Source organism: Etheostoma cragini, chromosome 21 (genome assembly GCF_013103735.1).
Source record: "Etheostoma cragini isolate CJK2018 chromosome 21, CSU_Ecrag_1.0, whole genome shotgun sequence".
Lineage (NCBI taxonomy): Eukaryota > Metazoa > Chordata > Actinopteri > Perciformes > Percidae > Etheostoma > Etheostoma cragini.
In genome coordinates, this window is record NC_048427.1 from 21292285 (window position 1) to 21309937 (window position 17653).

The 17653-nt window shown below is 45.4% G+C and overlaps 2 protein-coding genes and 1 long non-coding RNA gene across 3 annotated transcripts in view; 2 read left to right on the forward strand and 1 right to left on the reverse strand.

Moving 5' to 3' along the window:
* The first annotated feature begins 454 nt into the window (after positions 1 to 454).
* LOC117936625 overlaps positions 455 to 17653 on the forward strand; it is a 20684-nt gene continuing 3485 nt past the window's right edge. The window contains exons 1-2 of the long non-coding RNA XR_004654986.1: positions 455 to 465; positions 11543 to 11554. This is a non-coding gene — a long non-coding RNA (uncharacterized LOC117936625). The remainder of the gene's footprint in view (positions 466 to 11542; positions 11555 to 17653) is intronic.
* eme1 (essential meiotic structure-specific endonuclease 1) lies at positions 9426 to 15430 on the reverse strand. Its single transcript, XM_034859854.1, has 9 exons — positions 15269 to 15430; positions 13978 to 14650; positions 13650 to 13777; positions 13358 to 13447; positions 12285 to 12406; positions 11849 to 11987; positions 10935 to 11050; positions 10202 to 10391; positions 9426 to 9657 (listed from the first exon to the last, which is right to left on the reverse strand). The coding sequence occupies exons 2-9, from the start codon at positions 14645 to 14647 to the stop codon at positions 9481 to 9483; spliced, it is 1632 nt and encodes a 543-aa protein (XP_034715745.1). The 5' UTR covers positions 14648 to 14650; positions 15269 to 15430; the 3' UTR covers positions 9426 to 9480.
* The window catches only part of mrpl27 (mitochondrial ribosomal protein L27), a 3383-nt gene continuing 1466 nt past the window's right edge, over positions 15737 to 17653 (forward strand). The window contains exons 1-2 of the mRNA XM_034859857.1: positions 15737 to 15893; positions 16859 to 16987. Of these exons, the coding sequence (XP_034715748.1) occupies positions 15854 to 15893; positions 16859 to 16987 (169 nt within the window). The 5' untranslated portion in view covers positions 15737 to 15853. The remainder of the gene's footprint in view (positions 15894 to 16858; positions 16988 to 17653) is intronic.

Sequence of the window (17653 nt, forward strand, 5' to 3'; positions counted from 1 at the left end):
CTGAACACACCGTCACGTAAGACCAGCACGCCCAGAATGCACCTGAACACACCTCCCCGTAAGACCAGCACGCCCAGAATGCACCTGAACACACCTCCCTGTAAGACCAGCACGCCCAGAATGCACCTGAACACACCTCCCTGTAAGACCAGCACGCCCAGAATGAACCTGAAGACATCGCCCTGTAAGACCAGCATGACCAGAATGCACCTGAACACACCTCCCTGGCGCTGCGTGCAAGATAGGGTTGAATGTTGGACTCACAGTCGTAATGTGGTCACAAACACGACGCTACATACATGCAAAGGAGCTCTGAGTCTGCTGGATGTGTAAATAGGCAATCTAAGAAGTGGAAATATGTCAAATGTTGGTTGGCTGAGATTTGTAGCAGAGCATCTCACTCCAAACTGAAACTAATTGTTGCCTTCTTCTTTAACAGCTTGCTTGGCTCCAGCCTGCATCATTGTCGGGGGGGCAGGCCTGTTTGGAGCGTGTGCCTGCTCAGATTTCAGAGGACGATTGCTTGACCCCCCACAATGCTGCTTGCCACTCATCTGATCAACTTCACACTCCACACTGGGGTTCTTATGCAATACACCCACCAAGTGTGAAGTTGATCAGGTGAAAAAAGATGCTACTCAGCTGTATACTACTTACTGTGTATTTCTACTTCAGAGGGAAACATTGTAGCCTGCTACTACATTTACCTGACAGAGACGTTACATGTTACCTTGCAGATTTACATTTTACTCACAAGAAAACAACGATTAAAACATGATGCATTATCATATCCAGCATGCTTTCCAAGTAGAAATGCTCCACCTTGAACAGAAGATAGAGGACACACTGCTGAGAATCCTCTGTCACATTTCACTTTAGGTAAACCTTTCAATGGCTTTACTGTGCAGTAGTCATAGTTTTGTTATTACTGTTCAAAGTTTTAGTTAAGAAACACGTTTGAGTACTACTTCTACTACTGCCAATCCCAATATTCCCAGTTAGAGAGAGAAAGAAAGGGTCAAAAGTAAAGCAAGAGGACTAACCATGAACCCACAGACGAGTCGCGGCTGCTCGCAGAAACCCACTCAGCAGAGGAAATCATTTCCAAACAGGCTGTTAGTCATAACCACCGCCGTTATAAAGTCAACAGTCAACCTTTAAAAACAGAAACTCAACGTTTATGAAGGTAGGATTTATTGCAGACTACATTCGTTTTAAGTGTACCCAATAAACTGGCAACTGAACCGGGCCGGGGGAGGAGGGGCCAACTGGGAAGACACAGTGTGTGTTTAAGAACAGTAAGCGTTACCTCCTATAGAGAGCCCGAGTCCCCCCTTCAGGTAAGCGACTTGGACTTGTAGTCTGTTTCTGTATTTTACTTAACTAGCTTGCAACCAAATGTGACATTCTTGACACGTAAAATCATTTTTTTTTTTTTTTTAATTCAGGAGTAGAAAGTAGTTTGTCTTTTGCCATAGACCACCGTTCATTTTTTATCCAAAGATAGGTCCAATGGATCCAAATAGAAGGGACGGAACTTCGTCTCTCTATATATTATACCTGTCATAACCTAATAGGAAGATAATATATCATGCATTGCTTATATTTACCAAAATATTATAAAGGTGATAATAAGTGAGTGCTTACAGCTGGTTCTGACATTCCTTTGCTTCTGGGTGCATTTTAAAGACAATTTTTTCAGAGAGGCTGTGCTTATGAGAAATAAGAACAGGCTTATTCTTATATATATAGCATGTACATGGGCGTCACTATCTAAGACCAATGACAATGAACCCCATCGCTTAAACCGTCTCTAATTCAGCACGTCTGTCTGTTCACTGTTCAGAGTGCCGTCAGCTGAATCCATTCCCCTTGAGGAATGCCCAAATACATAAATCTCCATTCCGTGTTTAGCCACAGCCTTGACTTCCACGCTTCTGCTTCCCCAATCCATTCCACTTGGCTCGGAGTCCACATAAACTAATCTCCGTTCTGGGTTTTTCTACTCTCGCGACGCAGCAAGGTAAACTGCTAGCTCTGGCTGTGAACTTCCATTATGTCACTAAACAAGCCGGGATTCAAGTGAATGTTCATCATTGTTTTGCTTGCTGCTTTTAACAGGCAGTATGTTTTCTATGCAGTATTAAATTACAGTTGGACTTACACTAATGTTATGTTGTTATAACGTTAAGTTATCTGACATTTTTGCTAGGCTAGCTACAGTAATGTTAACATCCATCAACATCAATTTGAATCCTGGCCAAAGACAATAGCTAGTTGTTCCAGTTCCATGTGTTGATATGAAAGCCCCCCCCCATATCAAACCGTTCATCAGGCCCTGCCACAGGCCGCTGATGACAACACCAGTCTACATACCCCACCATGGCTCTGTGCCTCTCTGAGTCCTGCATGGGATTCTTTTTGTTCCTCCATGCTCTCTCTCTCCGTGGCTCAGTTTACGGAGGCATGCTGGGGAGGGAGGCAGACCAGCAGAAAAGAGGTGATGATGAATGACACAACACACACTCTCTCCCTCCTTCCTCTTCCTCTCGGTCTGTCCACCTTTCTTTTTCTTCCCGGTCTCCCTGTGAGAAAAAAGCTTGTCTTCTTTCTGTGGCGTGCGCGGGTGATGCTGTGTAGGTCCACAAAGAGAGGACAGCGTCCAGCAGCGGTGCAGCCAGACATGATGCTCCTGGCAGCCGGATAGAAAGAAAGGCCTTACACATCACTTCAAGGGCCTGTCACTCCCCGCATGCGTTTCAAGGACTGTGGGGAGCAGGCCACTTCACGTCCAAGGAGTAGTGGTGTCGGATTTGAATAGAGCTCTCTGAATGACTCTCTGTCTGCTGAAGGGCAGGCCAGGGATTGGCACATTACAACCAGTGTGACAGCCATGAAATGACCAGGGACTGCATCTCGCCCAAACTGGGGCGTGTGCATGTAAAATGCATGCATCTTTTTACTCATTTCCTTTTCAATGGGTGTGTCTGCCTGTGTGCATTTAGAAAACTGGGCTTTTTGTGTCTCAGAGAGATAGATAGATCGATGGATGGATAGATGGATCGATACATAAAAAGAGAGATAAATAGATGTATATAGATAATAGAGAGATAGATCAAAATAGATAACCAGAGAGAGATAAGTAAATAGAGATAGATAGAGAGATGCAGAGATAGAGAGATAAGTAAATAGAGATAGATAGATAGACCCGAAGCACCCTTTAATGCCCACCTCCCTCGAGTCCGTTCCACTGGCACCCCTTGTGCGCAGACTATACTGCATGCAAGTAGCGCGCACACACACACACACACACACACACACACACACACACACACACACACACACACACACACACACACACACACACACACACACACACACACACACACACACACACACACACACACACACACACACACACACACACACACACACACACACACACACACACACACACACACACACACACACCTACCTCCCTGGGAGTGTTTTTAACTCCTGTATTAAAGGCTATTCCAAATTTGTTTGGATCAAGCAACGAGGCCGGCAGCTGAGTGGAATATTAATAAAAAAGAGAGTGCCCGGGCCGCTGTCATTACCGCTGTGGAGTGAATACTGAGTGCAGGTGCTGAGGCTGCAGACTCTGGAGAAGGGGGGGGAGATGTGGCCACAGCCCTAAGAGATGCTCTGTTTGTGTATTTTTAAAGACGTTAAAAGTTCTGTTTTTCCACCATGGGCTTACATTGTGATTTGTGAAGCTGCGTGGAATAGAACAAGCACAGGAAGGAGTGTGTGACAGCAGACTGATGAAGAAAGAGGAGACGACCACTTTGATTTGTGGGACAGGAGATGGAAGACATTTTGATGGGTGTAGTCTCTGGGGAAGGACGCGTGGCGGCTAACAGATCTGCTACTCCTCCGCCGCTGCTGATTAAGTAGAAGCTGATCTCTGATGAGTGCCTGAGGGCCATGTCCACCATGTGTAGTCCTGGTCCTGGTGTGTCCGCTGCGGCAAAAACCTGGCTGTAAGGACACTGATCACGACTCTTTCAACCAAAGGCGTAACTTTGGGTTCAGATCGGGGGGTTGTGACCGTGTATTTAAAAAAAGTTACAAAAACCTCCAAAGAACTGATAAAGGCCAGAGGCCAGCTGCACCAATCACATTGATTTATCTGATACAGGCGGGGCCAGAGGCCAGCTGCACCAATCACATCTGTGTCTCTGATGTAGGCGGTGCCAGAGGCCAGCTGCACCAATCACATTGGTGTATGTGATGTGTGCGTGGCCAGAGGCCAGCTGCACCAATCACATCTGTGTATCTGATGTAGGCGGGGCCAGAGGCCAGCTGATCAGATGATGACAGTCTAATCTTCCAGTCAGCTTCGCTGGTAGCTAAGTGGACGGAGGTCTGGATACATCACCCCACGTGTTGTGATTGGTCGTAGTGTTATCCAATTGCGTGCAGTGAGATTTTCATATACACTCTTGGTCCCGCCCCTCGAGATGGGCGACTTTCCTTACTCAATGCCAGACCCTTAATCTTTCAGATCTGGGGCTGGATTTCCAGGCTAGGTAAATGCATAGATTTCTGTACACCTGAAACGCCTTCCTGAAGTAATAGTTTTAAAAAGATGACGCAGGTATCACACTTCTTCATTTTTCCTTTTCAGGTCTGTCTTCAGTAAATTTCCACATCCACAAACAAACACTGAGACAGTCTGGCATTACATCACACTCCATGCTCATATCTTTATTGGGGCAGCCAGCAAGGTTGAAGAACCTGCGTCACCTTAATCAATGCTGACAGCCTCTCCTGATTCAACACTGCAGCCTCCAAACATGAATGAGCCTCTTTTCAAGGCTTTCTACAGTCGCAAACTGAGGCAAGTTGAGAGATGTTAGACATCCTACGTGGAAATAAAACACTAGCCGACACGCCCTTCACTTTGAAATGCTCTCCAGCCAAACGTATCTAAGCCATTTATCAAAATCTTCAGCAATTTTCTCTGTGCATATTTATCTGTCCCTGTTTTTTAGTTTACAGCACACGTGTCAAACTCGGGCCAAACCCGGCCCCTCGCAGGTTTCCATCCGGCCTCCATACCAACCTAGGTTCACAATGAGATTAATCTAGTGCGCCAAACCCGAAAAGGAAACTGTTTTTAAACTGTAATTATCCGACAGTCAACGCAGAATTTGGCAGATTTGCAAACTGTGACACTCAGAAATTCCCCCAGAGACAGAGAGTTTTAATATTGAGGCTGCGTGGTAGCCAGCTTTGTTGTGCTTGATTGGCTAAGGAACTTTGTTGCTGACTGCTGTAGTGCTTTAATGTCATCAAAAATGGGACAGAACCGTTGGAGAAAGCACAAAAAAATCTGACGAATGGCAAAAAAAGTGATATTCAGTAATATAGTCATTGATATTTGACTTTTCTCAATAAAAGCATGTTAATAAGCTCTACATGTCTGGCCCTGGATGTGATTTTGGTTTTCCAAGGTGGCCCCTAGTGAAAATGAGTTTGACACCCCTGGTTAACAGGATGCTTTTTCTGCCTGCCTGAGAATTTATCCATCCTCCAAAATCCTGACACACGCTGATGTTTTTCTATCTCCCCATCTGACTCGATTCTAACCCGGTGGGCTGTGGTGGCGCGGGTCTGCCCCCTAGTGACGAAACCCCACCAGGACTGAGAGGATAACAGCCACTCACACAGTAGAACTTCCCACGTCTACATGTGATTGTAAGTAGATTCATTTACACCTTCATCTAATTAGTGAGTATGTTTTACGTTCTGCCACATGCATTCACACCGAGAGCTTTATATGGGAAAGCTGCCAAGAGACAACAGGGAACTACATACTGGAAGTATAGTAACACATAATTAGTTGTTTGAACGTACAACCGTTTCACACATAACACATTCGGCTAATTAAACACCGGTGTGGAGTTTCCTAAGAAACGGGGCTGGAAGCAGGCAAAGCGAGAAACCACCCCAGGGTCTCAAGGCCCTCAGGGGGCCTAAAGGCTCCAGGTACACCATTACTTTGTCCTAATTGGGATTTGATTGTAAATGCTAAATACTGAGGCCTTAGCTAAAAGGCAAACACACAGTAACACATGCATCATAGGCTATCCTGAGCCCCCATCTCATATTCAAATGTAGTTTAGGGTCTTAATTCCATGTCATTTTATTTTGTGCTCACATGACATAGTCATGTTCTTCTTTACTAATGAACGGAACGTCAGACTGACTCACATGGGATGTCATTCTTCTTAGAAAACTGTTTTAGAAATGTTTCATCATATATTGTCTCTAGAAGTATATTATTTAACTTTTCTTTTTGTTAAAGAAGAAAAAGAAAATCACAGTACTCAAAACTATCAAATCGCAATACTTCTAAAATCACAATAAATCAAAACACAAATCCAATCAGCACCCATGTATCGTGAAAGAATCCAATCGGGACAAAAGCATGTGGTCCCCCCTAAGGTCAAACGCTCCAGACCGTCCTCACCCAGAAAACGGCCCTCTAGGTGGATCAGCAGCGCTGTGTTGCATTGTACGACATATACTTACGTTTCTTATTAAGCACAAGATCAAACGATGAAGGTGACAAAGTATGGGAGCGCCAAATTAAGGACCTTAATGCCTCGTCATTAAATACCCAATTTCAGTGAGCCAATCAGCACGCAGCATGCCTCTACCAAGATCTACCAATGTCTGTGATTGGTTGTCTAATGTTATGCGTCGTAGAGACAGGCAGGAAAAACTCAACGTTACAGAGACGGCTCACGCAGGCAGAGCTGGAAAATAAATGAAAAGATTGTGTAATGTCGTAATTTATTTATGTTTTATAAAACTGGTATCAAAAAAATATCATTTAGGAACCGGGATCGAATTTACGGGACTGGTATCGATGTGGAAGATCTTCGACCGCTACCGAGCCCTAACCATAAGCCCCCTTTCAATGTTGAAAGGAACCGTTTTATGGACCTTAGTCCGTGATGTCATGTTACGTCCTCATTTTAGTAGTTTAACATCTACATGTTGCCTAAACTTAACTTCACATCTTAAAATCAACCGTTGTGTTAAATAGAACGGTCACATGATTCAAACTTCCTCTGCGGTCCCGTGTTACGTCACGTTTAAAATAACCACGGAGATCATAATAATCAACCTATTCTGCTGTTTGGCATGAGGAACCATCGTGTGAACCATCATACTTCATATTTTTTATGCTACAATTGATGAAAGTCTTCCTGTATGAGCCCATTTTGCCGGTGGACTGACAGAGCTATGGTAGCCTGTGATGGTGCAGCACGTATGCCCTGTATAGGGTTTAAATGTTGCCTTTGAAATCCTCTAAGTGTGGTCTTATCACTTATCACTAAGTGTGCTGTTGCCAAAAGGCCGTGTTTACATGATTCTGTGTGCTTCAAACAGAACCTTAAAGTTCTGGACAGACAGACAGGGACATGTGATGCTCTAACGCCCGGCTTCCCACACATCTCCATTTCTAAGAAGAAACCCTTCTTCCTTTTGAGTTGAGGTCAAACGGGGGTTGGGGGGATGGATAAGACATTTACACACATCTCCTACTTGTGCCCTTGAAGTCTCCTCCACCTCAGAGCAAAGCAGAAAGGATGGGAAGCACAGACCTGTGTAAGATAGAGTGAAGCCGCGTATCTCTGACCTTAACCCAGGGTATCCAGAGGAAGAGTACTGCATCATAGATCATATACAGAGGGCAGAAATGTCAAACAACTTCAATTATTGAAGTATCAATTAATTATGGTACATCTGACAATGCTGCTCCTGAGAGAAATCTCTGTCCCTTTGCCCACTCCTTTCTAACTTTGTCTATCTGCCATGTTTATTCAGATTCCATTTTTTTTTCTCATCATCCTTAGCCGTTGACCGATACGGGCTGCCGATTTTCTTGAGCCGATAGTAAGAGCCAATACTGCTTTTGCTCCCTCAATTTACATCCTAAAACTGTGAACCACGCCACACTGGATTTGTTTTTGGAATCTGCTCTGCCATTTCTTTAAAAATCCCCAAAACACAGATCAGTGTCACTTTTCCAATCCCCTTAGTCATATTACCCAAATCCTTAGTAAGAAGTAAAAACACTAATGTCAACCAGATATATTTGCCGGCCGATAAAATCGGTCGATCACTATTATTTATGCATAAGTGCAGCTTTTAATGTCTCTATGTTTCTATTATTGCTGGGGTTTAATGTTCAGTCTTGTGTAATATCGTTTTTAACACTTCCAGATTATTAATGCGGAGCGATCACTTTAAGGCAAAATAGGTTTGCTTTCTCTTCATTTCATTTAGAAAATACTCCAACCTGGTGTGTACCTTAGATCTAGTCTTAGGTGTGCTGTCAACACTTCGACCTTCCTGTGGATAAAAGAAAGTCAACCTTTAAGGGTAAAAATAAAAAAGGGTTAGGCTTATAGAACTATCTTTGAAAAGTACAGAAGGGAGGAAACAGAGTTCCACTGATGTCACTGCTGCTTGTTTTTGTGTAGTTTGTTCTTCTTTAGTGACATCTAGATAAAGTAGGACTAGTATTAGTATTAGTAGTAGTAGTATTTTTGTATAATTTAAAATGGTGTGTGTGATGTATTTTATTTCATGGTGATTTAGATGTGGTAAAGATAGGTAGGCCCTGATAAGCCCACGGCTTCAACCTAACAAGGGTTATGGTGACGTTTTTTTGTAATTTGTCCGCCCACACACCCACACACACTATTTGTTTGAAACAAAGCTTTCATTGATTCTTACCAAGGTTGTGGTAGGGGTCTTTAAAACTAGCTCTTACTACACTGTATTTTTCAGTCTGAGTGAGCCTCTTATTTCCCAGTTTCCTTCCTTCCTTCCTTTCCCCGTCCCCATGGACTGCTGATGTCTCTCTGTGTGCAGCACCTGAGGGGAGGCATGTTGCTCATCTCTTAAGCCCATTTAACAGCTCGTTACCCATCCGTCACCTTTCTCCCACTTTACCCGCTGTTCCAGGCAATCATTACTTGGTCTAGCTCCATTTTTGCAATGTGGTGGAAATGAGCCGTGGGCACTGCAGATATTTACCACTGCACACCCTAAAAACACAAACAGGGCCAGGCGTAACGACACACACACACGCAATGAAGACACGGGAGAAGCCAACGACACAGAACGCTCAGAGGTTAGCCACGGCTAATTCAATAGGACGGGGGGTAAAAGACCTGGAGGCTGTGGTGTCACCCTGCCCGTTATGCTCTCTTACAGCACAACCGTCCCACACATAGGTAACCTGGGAAAGATGGGGTTTGGTCTTTCTTGCTTAGGGGGAACAAGGGTTAAATCACGGCATTTCTTAGAAACGATTACTCAGTCATAGCCATCATCAAAAATGTAAAACTTTAATACACATGACAAAAATGGATTGTAATCCCGCTGAATTCTACCTACAAACTGGTGCGGTCACACGGTGGCGTCCAGAGTCTGCTGAGGATCCCGCGAGGTCATCATGAGGAAGAGGCGTTTGGAGAGCTCGGGGCCGACGCGGCGGGTCGTGGCAGTGACGCCCTCCCCCCTGCGGATCAGCAGGTCGGACAGCAGCGAGGTCCTCTCGCCCTCCGTCTCACACACACCGTAGGCCTGCAGAAAGATTCAAGGCTCCAGTTCCAGTGCTACGGTTTGGTTTGAAACTAATATCTGTTGCTACGCTTCCACCTGTCGCGGCCCTGCTCCGCGTTCCAGAGCCCTAAACCACTGACACATCGTAAAGGGCTGCACTAGGGATGGTTCGGTTCACAAAACCTCCGGTTGGGTTCCTATCACGGTTTTAGGGTCACGGATTTTGGTTCTGTACTGTTCTTGTTATTTTCTTCTTTTAATCTTTAACACTCCAGAAATATACGTCAGCATATGATATATGGCTTAAACATCCTCAATGTAGGACACAGCATTACAAAATTTTTCCCATTATGTAATCATGTACAAACTGAAGTGACTTTAAGCCCATTATAGGGAGCATCTCTGAGGAAAGCTAGGGGAGATGTTGATGATTTCAACATGCTTTCCTTTATGTGGCAAAAAAAGAAGAATGTGTACTGCCATGTACGGGACCTTATGTGTCTTTTAAGCACACAAAGATTGAAATACTACAGAATATCACTTGAAAGGGTTGAGGGTTTTGTACCTGATGGAGACGCTGTGGCGAGGGATACGCTGCCAGGATGGCTGAGGCCATGTCTGGACTCACTCTGTTCAACTGTTGGATCTGTCTCTTCCACACCTGCAGCAGTCCCTTCCCCGCTCTGTCCACCCGCTGCCCCCCCGCCCACTCACTCTCCAGGTAGAAGGAGAAGCCCGTCTCCTCCCTTTCTCGCCTGAAACACAGAGGAACACAGGAAATAGTTGTTTGAGTTATCTGAGGCTAAATTTACATTGGTCCGCTACGTTTCCCCCTCTCATTCCCCCTGCTCTGGCATTTCCCCCTCTCATTCCACCTGCTCTGGCATTTCCCCCTCTCATTCCACCTGCTCTGGCATTTCCCCCTCTCATTCCCCCTGCTCTGGCGTTTCCTCCTCTCATTCCACCTGCTCTGGCATTTCCCCCTCTCATTCCCCCTGCTCTGGCATTTCCCCCTCTCATTCTCTGAGAGAAGAGAAGGATGTAGCCTGAGAGAAGAGAAGGATGTAGCCTGAGAGAAGAGAAGGATGTAGCCTGAGAGAAGAGAAGGATGTAGCCTGAGAGAAGAGAAGGATGTAGCCTGAGAGAAGAGAAGGATGTAGCCTGAGAGAAGAGAAGGATGTAGCCTGAGAGAAGAGAAGGATGTAGCCTGAGAGAAGAGAAGGATGTAGCCTGAGAGAAGAGAAGGATGTAGCCTGAGAGAAGAGAAGGTAGGAGGGGAACTGAGAGAGATCACTCACTTGAAAGGGGCTTCTGCAACCGCTTTGGTTGTCATGGTGATGTGATCTGTGAAGTCCTTCCAGGTTGACAGGAAGCGGACAGAGACGCCAGTGTGTAGCTGGAGATGCACCACTGCCTGATGGGATATTAGGAGGACAGAACAATGTGAACGAATGTGAAAGAATAAATCCTTTAAAGTATCCTCCATTCATTCTTCACCCCTGAAATAAAATACCTAACCCTGCGACCGTGGTCCGAGGATCCTCTCTCACCTGCAGTCTGGTTCGGACCAAACGGAAAAGTCTGAAAGTCCGGACCCGAGAGAATGGTGTGAAAAGTCCTTGATTAACGTAGAAAGTGGATTATAAGGGGCTTATAGTCCACCTATTAGTACGTCAATGTGTTGGGACTGTCAGGTTAATGAGTGGTCCTTGTTAGGGTTTCTACACACACACACACACACACACACACACACACACACACACACACACACACACACACACACACACACACACACACACACACACACACACACACACACACACACACACACACACACACACACACACACACAAAAGAATTGCAGTCTAATTGCAGAAGGGAAGAAACAATTAAGAGTGGTGATTAGTTTTCAAAGCAGGTAAAATATAACGACGTCTTGATAACAGAAGAAATAATTCCTTCTGAACAACCTGACCTGAAGAAGACAACATGCTCGTTGCCAATCATTCGACAGCCGGTTTGGACTATGTAATATTAACTTATATTATATATCTATATAGTTCAGGCTGAATGTGTCTGAGGCTGTGACACCAGCAGATATCATCTTTAGTGATTAATCCATTTACAGGATTCAGTTCCTAGTGAATAATTAAACCCAGTGTGTTTGAGATGATGAAACATGCGTATGTACTTCCTCTGCTAACAACCTTACCTCCTCTACTTCCACTCGGGACACCTCGGGTCGCAGCTCTGCTCCACCGCTCTTCCTTTTCCTCCTCACGTGTCCTCCCCCCCGCTGCTCACCCACGACCGCCTCCCGAAACCGCTTCTGGCTCTGGGACTTCTGGGATCTGAGGACAAGAAGGGAGGAACCTGAAACACAGAAATAGCTCCCTATGCAGTGTGTTCGCCATTGTGTAGTGGCGTTCCAATTCTCCGCGGTCGAGAGAGCCCGCCTCGGGACTGAGCATGCTGGGTCGGCCCAAATGAAGGCCGACGACCCCTCCAACGGACGACGGCACGGAACACAGATTACGGCCCGTTTCTGTCTTTCACGTTCAGGTTGTTCAGCTAAACTGTGTTGATGGCCATATTACAATATTTTATAGACTAAATGATGACTTGACACCCCCGCTCTCCTTCCTTACCTGAAGTATTTCTCTAGGTCGATTACCGCCAGGCTGAGGACGTTACCGGGGCGACGCCTCTGCTGCTCCTGCACCCAGGACGTCAGCGTTGGAGCGCAGCCAGATCTGCCGTGCCTCTCTTCCTGCATTACACACATACACAACATACCCAAAGGTTTAAGTGTCACAGAAGTCAGGAAGTCTTGCTGGTTTTGGACATGTCATGGGATTAGCTGCAGGGCTTCCCCCAGGTCCTTCCGAGCCTGCTGGCCTATCGGCCTGAGTTGCTCCCCACCAGGCCAAAGCCACTAGGAATTATTTTTAATGTATTTTTAAGATTTTTTTTTAAACTAGTTACAGTGGGGCGGCTAGACTATATTATCAAATCTCCAGTCAGCTTTTAGCTCGGACTTAATGTGTAGGGCCCGGCAGAATCGGTGTTTAAGGTTTTTTTTTATTCTTAATTTCACAATTGTGTCCATGATTCTGTGATCCCAGTCTACTGGGCTCTATGTTAATGCTGTCTGCAGGCTGGGACTGGCCTGAGAGCCAGAACCTTTCCACCGGCTAAACACCTTTTCTTCGGGGGGGGGGGGGGGGGGGGGGGGGGGGGGGGGGGGGGGGGGGGGGGGGGCGGACACTGAGCTGACATTGAAAAAAAATAAAGAATAACATCAGCCTGGTCCTTTGATAGTTTTGATATTTCTATAATGCACAAATCTAAAGCGTGTGATGATGTTAACAGAACCATGCCATTTCATACTCTACCCTCTGCTAAACTATACGCTCATTTAAGTGAATGGAACTATTTATTTGTACACTCATATTTGTTGGAGTTCATATTTTCTTATTAACGTACTTTTACTTACTACTCTAATACTATATTTAGATGTCATTTTCTGTTGTGGTATATTTACTATTCGTCCATCTGTTCTGCTCTTAGCTCAGCTTTATTCTCATGGCTCTATCCTGTTGTTGCCGTTTCTTATTAGAATGACCACATTTTCCCATTACAGGGTCATTAAACTTTCATGTGGTCTCGTTGTGAAGCAGTGAGTTCAGCATGGAGAGCGTGACAAGCAGCAGCAGCCGACCTGAATGTGGCCGTGGATCAGAGTGATGAAGTCCTCAACTGTCATCTGCATCACAACCTGGGCCTCTGGGACACACACTGCATCCTCTGGCTGAGGAAACGGGGGGAACAGACATCACTCACACTCAATACGTCTTTTTTATTGACACACTAAATGAGTAAAACGGCTTCTCATTTTCAACTATGGTCTTATTTGTTGAAGGCAATGAAATTAATGCTTCTTCTTGAATAGAACACAGAAATGTAAAATATCGTGTGTGTGTGTGTGTGTGTGTGTGTGTGTGTGTGTTCACCTGTGCACAGGGAGCCCTCCTCATCCAGCTGACACTGCGTGGGAGGGGCTGTTTCTCTATGGCGCAGCTACAGCCCAGAGCCTGCACCGACGCCAGCAGCGTCCCGCCTCCTTCTAGCTGCAAGAGGGCTGCAAGCACAAAACACAACCTGGCAGTGTCATGTCATAGTGGAAATAAAGCCTTCCAAGCATAAGACAGTTGCTGTGGAAAAATAATCTTCATTAAACCTACACACACCCACAGGACTAGCCTGACAGAGGGATTCATTATTACCCAGCCCTATTTGTGGTGCACTTATGCACAGTATCATTGAATGTTTTCACTGTACCTGGGTCCACAGTCACCACCATGTACTTGATACACTCCTCTGGCCTCAAGGCCTTAGCAGCCTCTACCAGAGCTTTTCTTTCTGCTCTCTGTCTCTCTTGTTCCTGCTTCAGCACCTCCTTGTTGCTCTGCTGTCCCGTCCTGGCCTGCCTCCGCCCCGGAACCTCCTCCCTGGAGCCCTGGGTCTCCTCCGCCGTGCGCTTGGCAGGCTTCCTCTTAGCAGGAGAGGTGTGTGTGGGAAGCAGCCGTCGCCGAGGGAAAGCTGTCATCTCATCTGGGCCATCTGAGATCCCCTGGTGGAAGCTAAGGGGCCGCTCAATCTCTGAAAAGCCATTCTGGCAAGAGAGCTGCAAACCGGCCAGATTGGATGACGAAGAGGGCTCAGCATCTTTCCCATTAGGGACAGCGGAGGAGGCACTAATCTCATTGTCTTGTCTCTGTTTGAGTCTCTGTGCCAAAGGGACATAAGGTGCATCGTCATCGGAATCGCTGCTTATCATCATTACATCAGGCGCTGCCGTACGTGTGACCACATCGCCCTTCGCTGGGGACAAGGCCGGTTTCTCTGGGTGGCTCGTGGAGGCTTGGCTGTGGCGTCGACCCGGCTGGAGGAAGTCAAACACAGGAAACTCCTCATCGAGGTCGCTGGTGGAGTCACTGGAGCTGCACATGTTCTTTCATATGAGACATGAAACCATTATTATAGGATCAAGGGCCAGGCTAGTCTTAGCTCCTAGAAGGGCCTTGTTTCTGTCAAGACGCTCCACCAAACTTCAATCACCAACATTCAGAATTTAGGTTTCTTGGTGTTTTAGCAAGTGATATCTGTCATCTGTCAGATCATAACCTAAGTACACAGGAAGTGAGGGTTTTCTGCTAAATTCGGCATACAGATAAACCACCAAGCAGGTCTTATTTCAGTAAAACAGGAACTGGTGCAGACTGCTGGTCCTGCCCAGCCCTGGGATTTGGTGTCAGAAGTCGTGTAAAGTAACATTAATATAGCATTAATGTTCTCATAAGAAAAAGGCGCACCAAGGACAAGCTTAACCCAATTTGTTTACCTTACTGACGTTAATGACATCCTAACCATTAGCCTAACTAACACTGAGCAGCTGGCGTTTAACCCATAGGCTGTGGGTTAAACCATGGATGGATGGATTATAATGAGAGAGACGTAACGTTAGTTAGTGGGAAGTTGCTTTAACGTACCACGCTTTGCATAGCGTGACTTACTTCTACGAAACGTTGCATACAGACCTGTGTTAATGAAGAACTACAACGGTACTCACACTCACTAACGTTAGCTGTAGCACGTGTCTTCTTTTTGCATTAAATCTTCTTTATGGCGTTAGCCCGCAACCGTTCGCATGAGACCTCTTTTGATTTCCCCGCTCAGCAGCAGTCGCAGGCTAATGTTGCATTCATGTTCATGGGAGGAATGTAAACTTCCGTTTCCCAAAGCCAAACCAAAGGGCTTTACATTTAACCAAGTCAGTGCATTTAACCTTTCGCCTACACATGTCGTGAGTAACATATTTGAGTTTGTATTATAAGAATGTAAAAGCAATTTTAGCCATTAACCCAAAATTAGGTTTTTGTACTGAAAGATTTCTCACAGTAAGTAGTTTTTTAGGTGAATATGTAAACATAATGCTACAAACATCCAAGCATTTAAAATAGTGGTAGTTTTATTACGTTACTACATCGTTATGTTGTGATGGCATTTAGCTACAACTTGCTTACTTATGAAAGGTAAACAGTCAGGTTAGTTTCAGTGAGCAGTTCCGATCCAGCATCTTTCCTGGGGATCCTGAAGGCAGCAAAAAGTATCCGGATGTGACGCAAACACGCAAACGAGATCATCGTCATTTAAGATGGCAGTGCTGACGTCCTTGATGCTCAAGTGTAGAGCAGGTAACAAATATCTAAATAAGTATTTCCCATATTTTTCGCAAATGTAGAAAAAGGAGATAAACGTGTGTATTGATTCTCAGCTGCTCCGCGCTTTCTGTAAACATGGTAGAAAGTTGAAATGCCACATGCTAAGTTAGCTAGCTAGCCGAGTTAACGTTAGCTCTTTTAGTGTGTGAGTTAACACCATAAACTGTATATTTACTACTAATTTAATATTAACGGTCAATGGCTAACACTAGCAGCGAATGGACGTCAATGTTCTTGATGCCTCGGGGAACCGGAGGTCGCAGGTTCGAGTCCACATAGGGACCAAAGTAGGGTGGTAGACTGGTACCTGGAGAGTTGCCAGTTCACCTCCTGGGCACTGTGCTCTTGAGCAAGGCACCGAACCCCCAACTGCTCGGGACGCCTTTCCATGGGCAGACCCCCCCCCCCCACACTCTGAAATCTCTCCGTTTAGTGCATCGTTACTAAGCATGTGTGTGTAATTCAGGCCTGTGTAATAACAACAGAATGAAAACATTGTAATTTCCACATGCAGGATTAATAAATTATACATTATTATTATTGTTATTATTAGTGCCAAATATTGTCCAGTGATGGCTCATATAGCAGAAACAGCTAGCAGAGCTCCATTAGGGTGGTGCATTAAGGAGTCGGACTGCTGCTGGAATAAAGGACCCGCGGTAGCATTGAGGGCGCTGAAGGAGCTGCTCAGGGAACTCAGTCTCGTGTGGGGGGGGGGGGTTGCTTATGATTGATGCCAGCCTGGCTCACATTAGTGAGACTAGTTGAAAAAGTGGGAATGAGTTTAATTAGTATGAATGTCACTGAAAAGTTGAATAACACATCATGTTTGAAACGGCTTCAGGCGTTCATAGAGAATTGCTGGCATATGACACATGTGTAAATGTGTTTATGTATTTGGAAACTTCATATGGATTTCTTTGTGCTGCTGCTTGCAGGTGTGTTGGTGCCTGGCCAGACCTCTCTGATAGACTCGGTGAGGTTTGCGTCTAAGAAGGCGGGCGGCAGCAGCAAGAACGTCGGCGGAAAGAGCCCCGGTCGGAGATATGGCTTCAAGAAACAGGATGGTAATAACACATTACGTCTAAAACCATTGCCCTTAAGTTCAATTCAATTCAATTTTATTTATAGTATCAATTCATAACAAGAGTTATCTCGAGGCACTTTCCAGATAGAGTAGGTCTAGACCACACTCCAGAATTTACAAGGACCCAACAGTTCTAGTAGTTTCCACCAGAGCAGGCAACAGTGCTTGCTCTGGTGCTGTCGATGTTCTTCCCCGGCCTCGGATACATGCAATCTGAGTTTTCAAAACTACAGTAATTGTTGATATCTCAATTGGTGTCAACATTGATTGAGGGTGCAACATTTGTCAAAAGCAAACCCGCGACCCGATACCGGATAAGCGGATGAAGATGGAGAAAATGGAAAATATGTGTAAACCATTCAGAATCAAGGATTGTGGTGCTGCAGAGACATCTTATCCTACAAATGACAGAAAACGCATTGGATTGGTACAGATCCTCGCAGAAATCACACTTCATATTCTGCTCATTTTCAGGTTCATAATTGTATTTAGCGGTTGTATCAGAATAGGATTACTAGTACTGGGATATTATTAGGAGTACTGCACATTGCTGCAGCTCCTCCTTTCCCCCTGTGTGTTGAGCTCTCTGTTTTAGCCACAGAGTGAGACATCTCACTTCTGTTCCATCTTTGTTGGGAGTCGCACA

Coding starts and splice junctions, on each gene's coding strand:
- eme1 (XM_034859854.1), bottom strand. CDS start 14,647: ATGTGCAGCTCCAGTGACTCCACCAGCGACCTCGATGAGGAGTTTCCT. Junction 12,407..13,357: donor TGATCCACGGCCACATTCAG/GTCGGCTGCTGC, acceptor TGTGTAATGCAG/GAAGAGAGGCACGGCAGATC. Junction 10,392..10,934: donor GTTGCAGAAGCCCCTTTCAA/GTGAGTGATCTC, acceptor TCTGTGTTTCAG/GCGAGAAAGGGAGGAGACGG.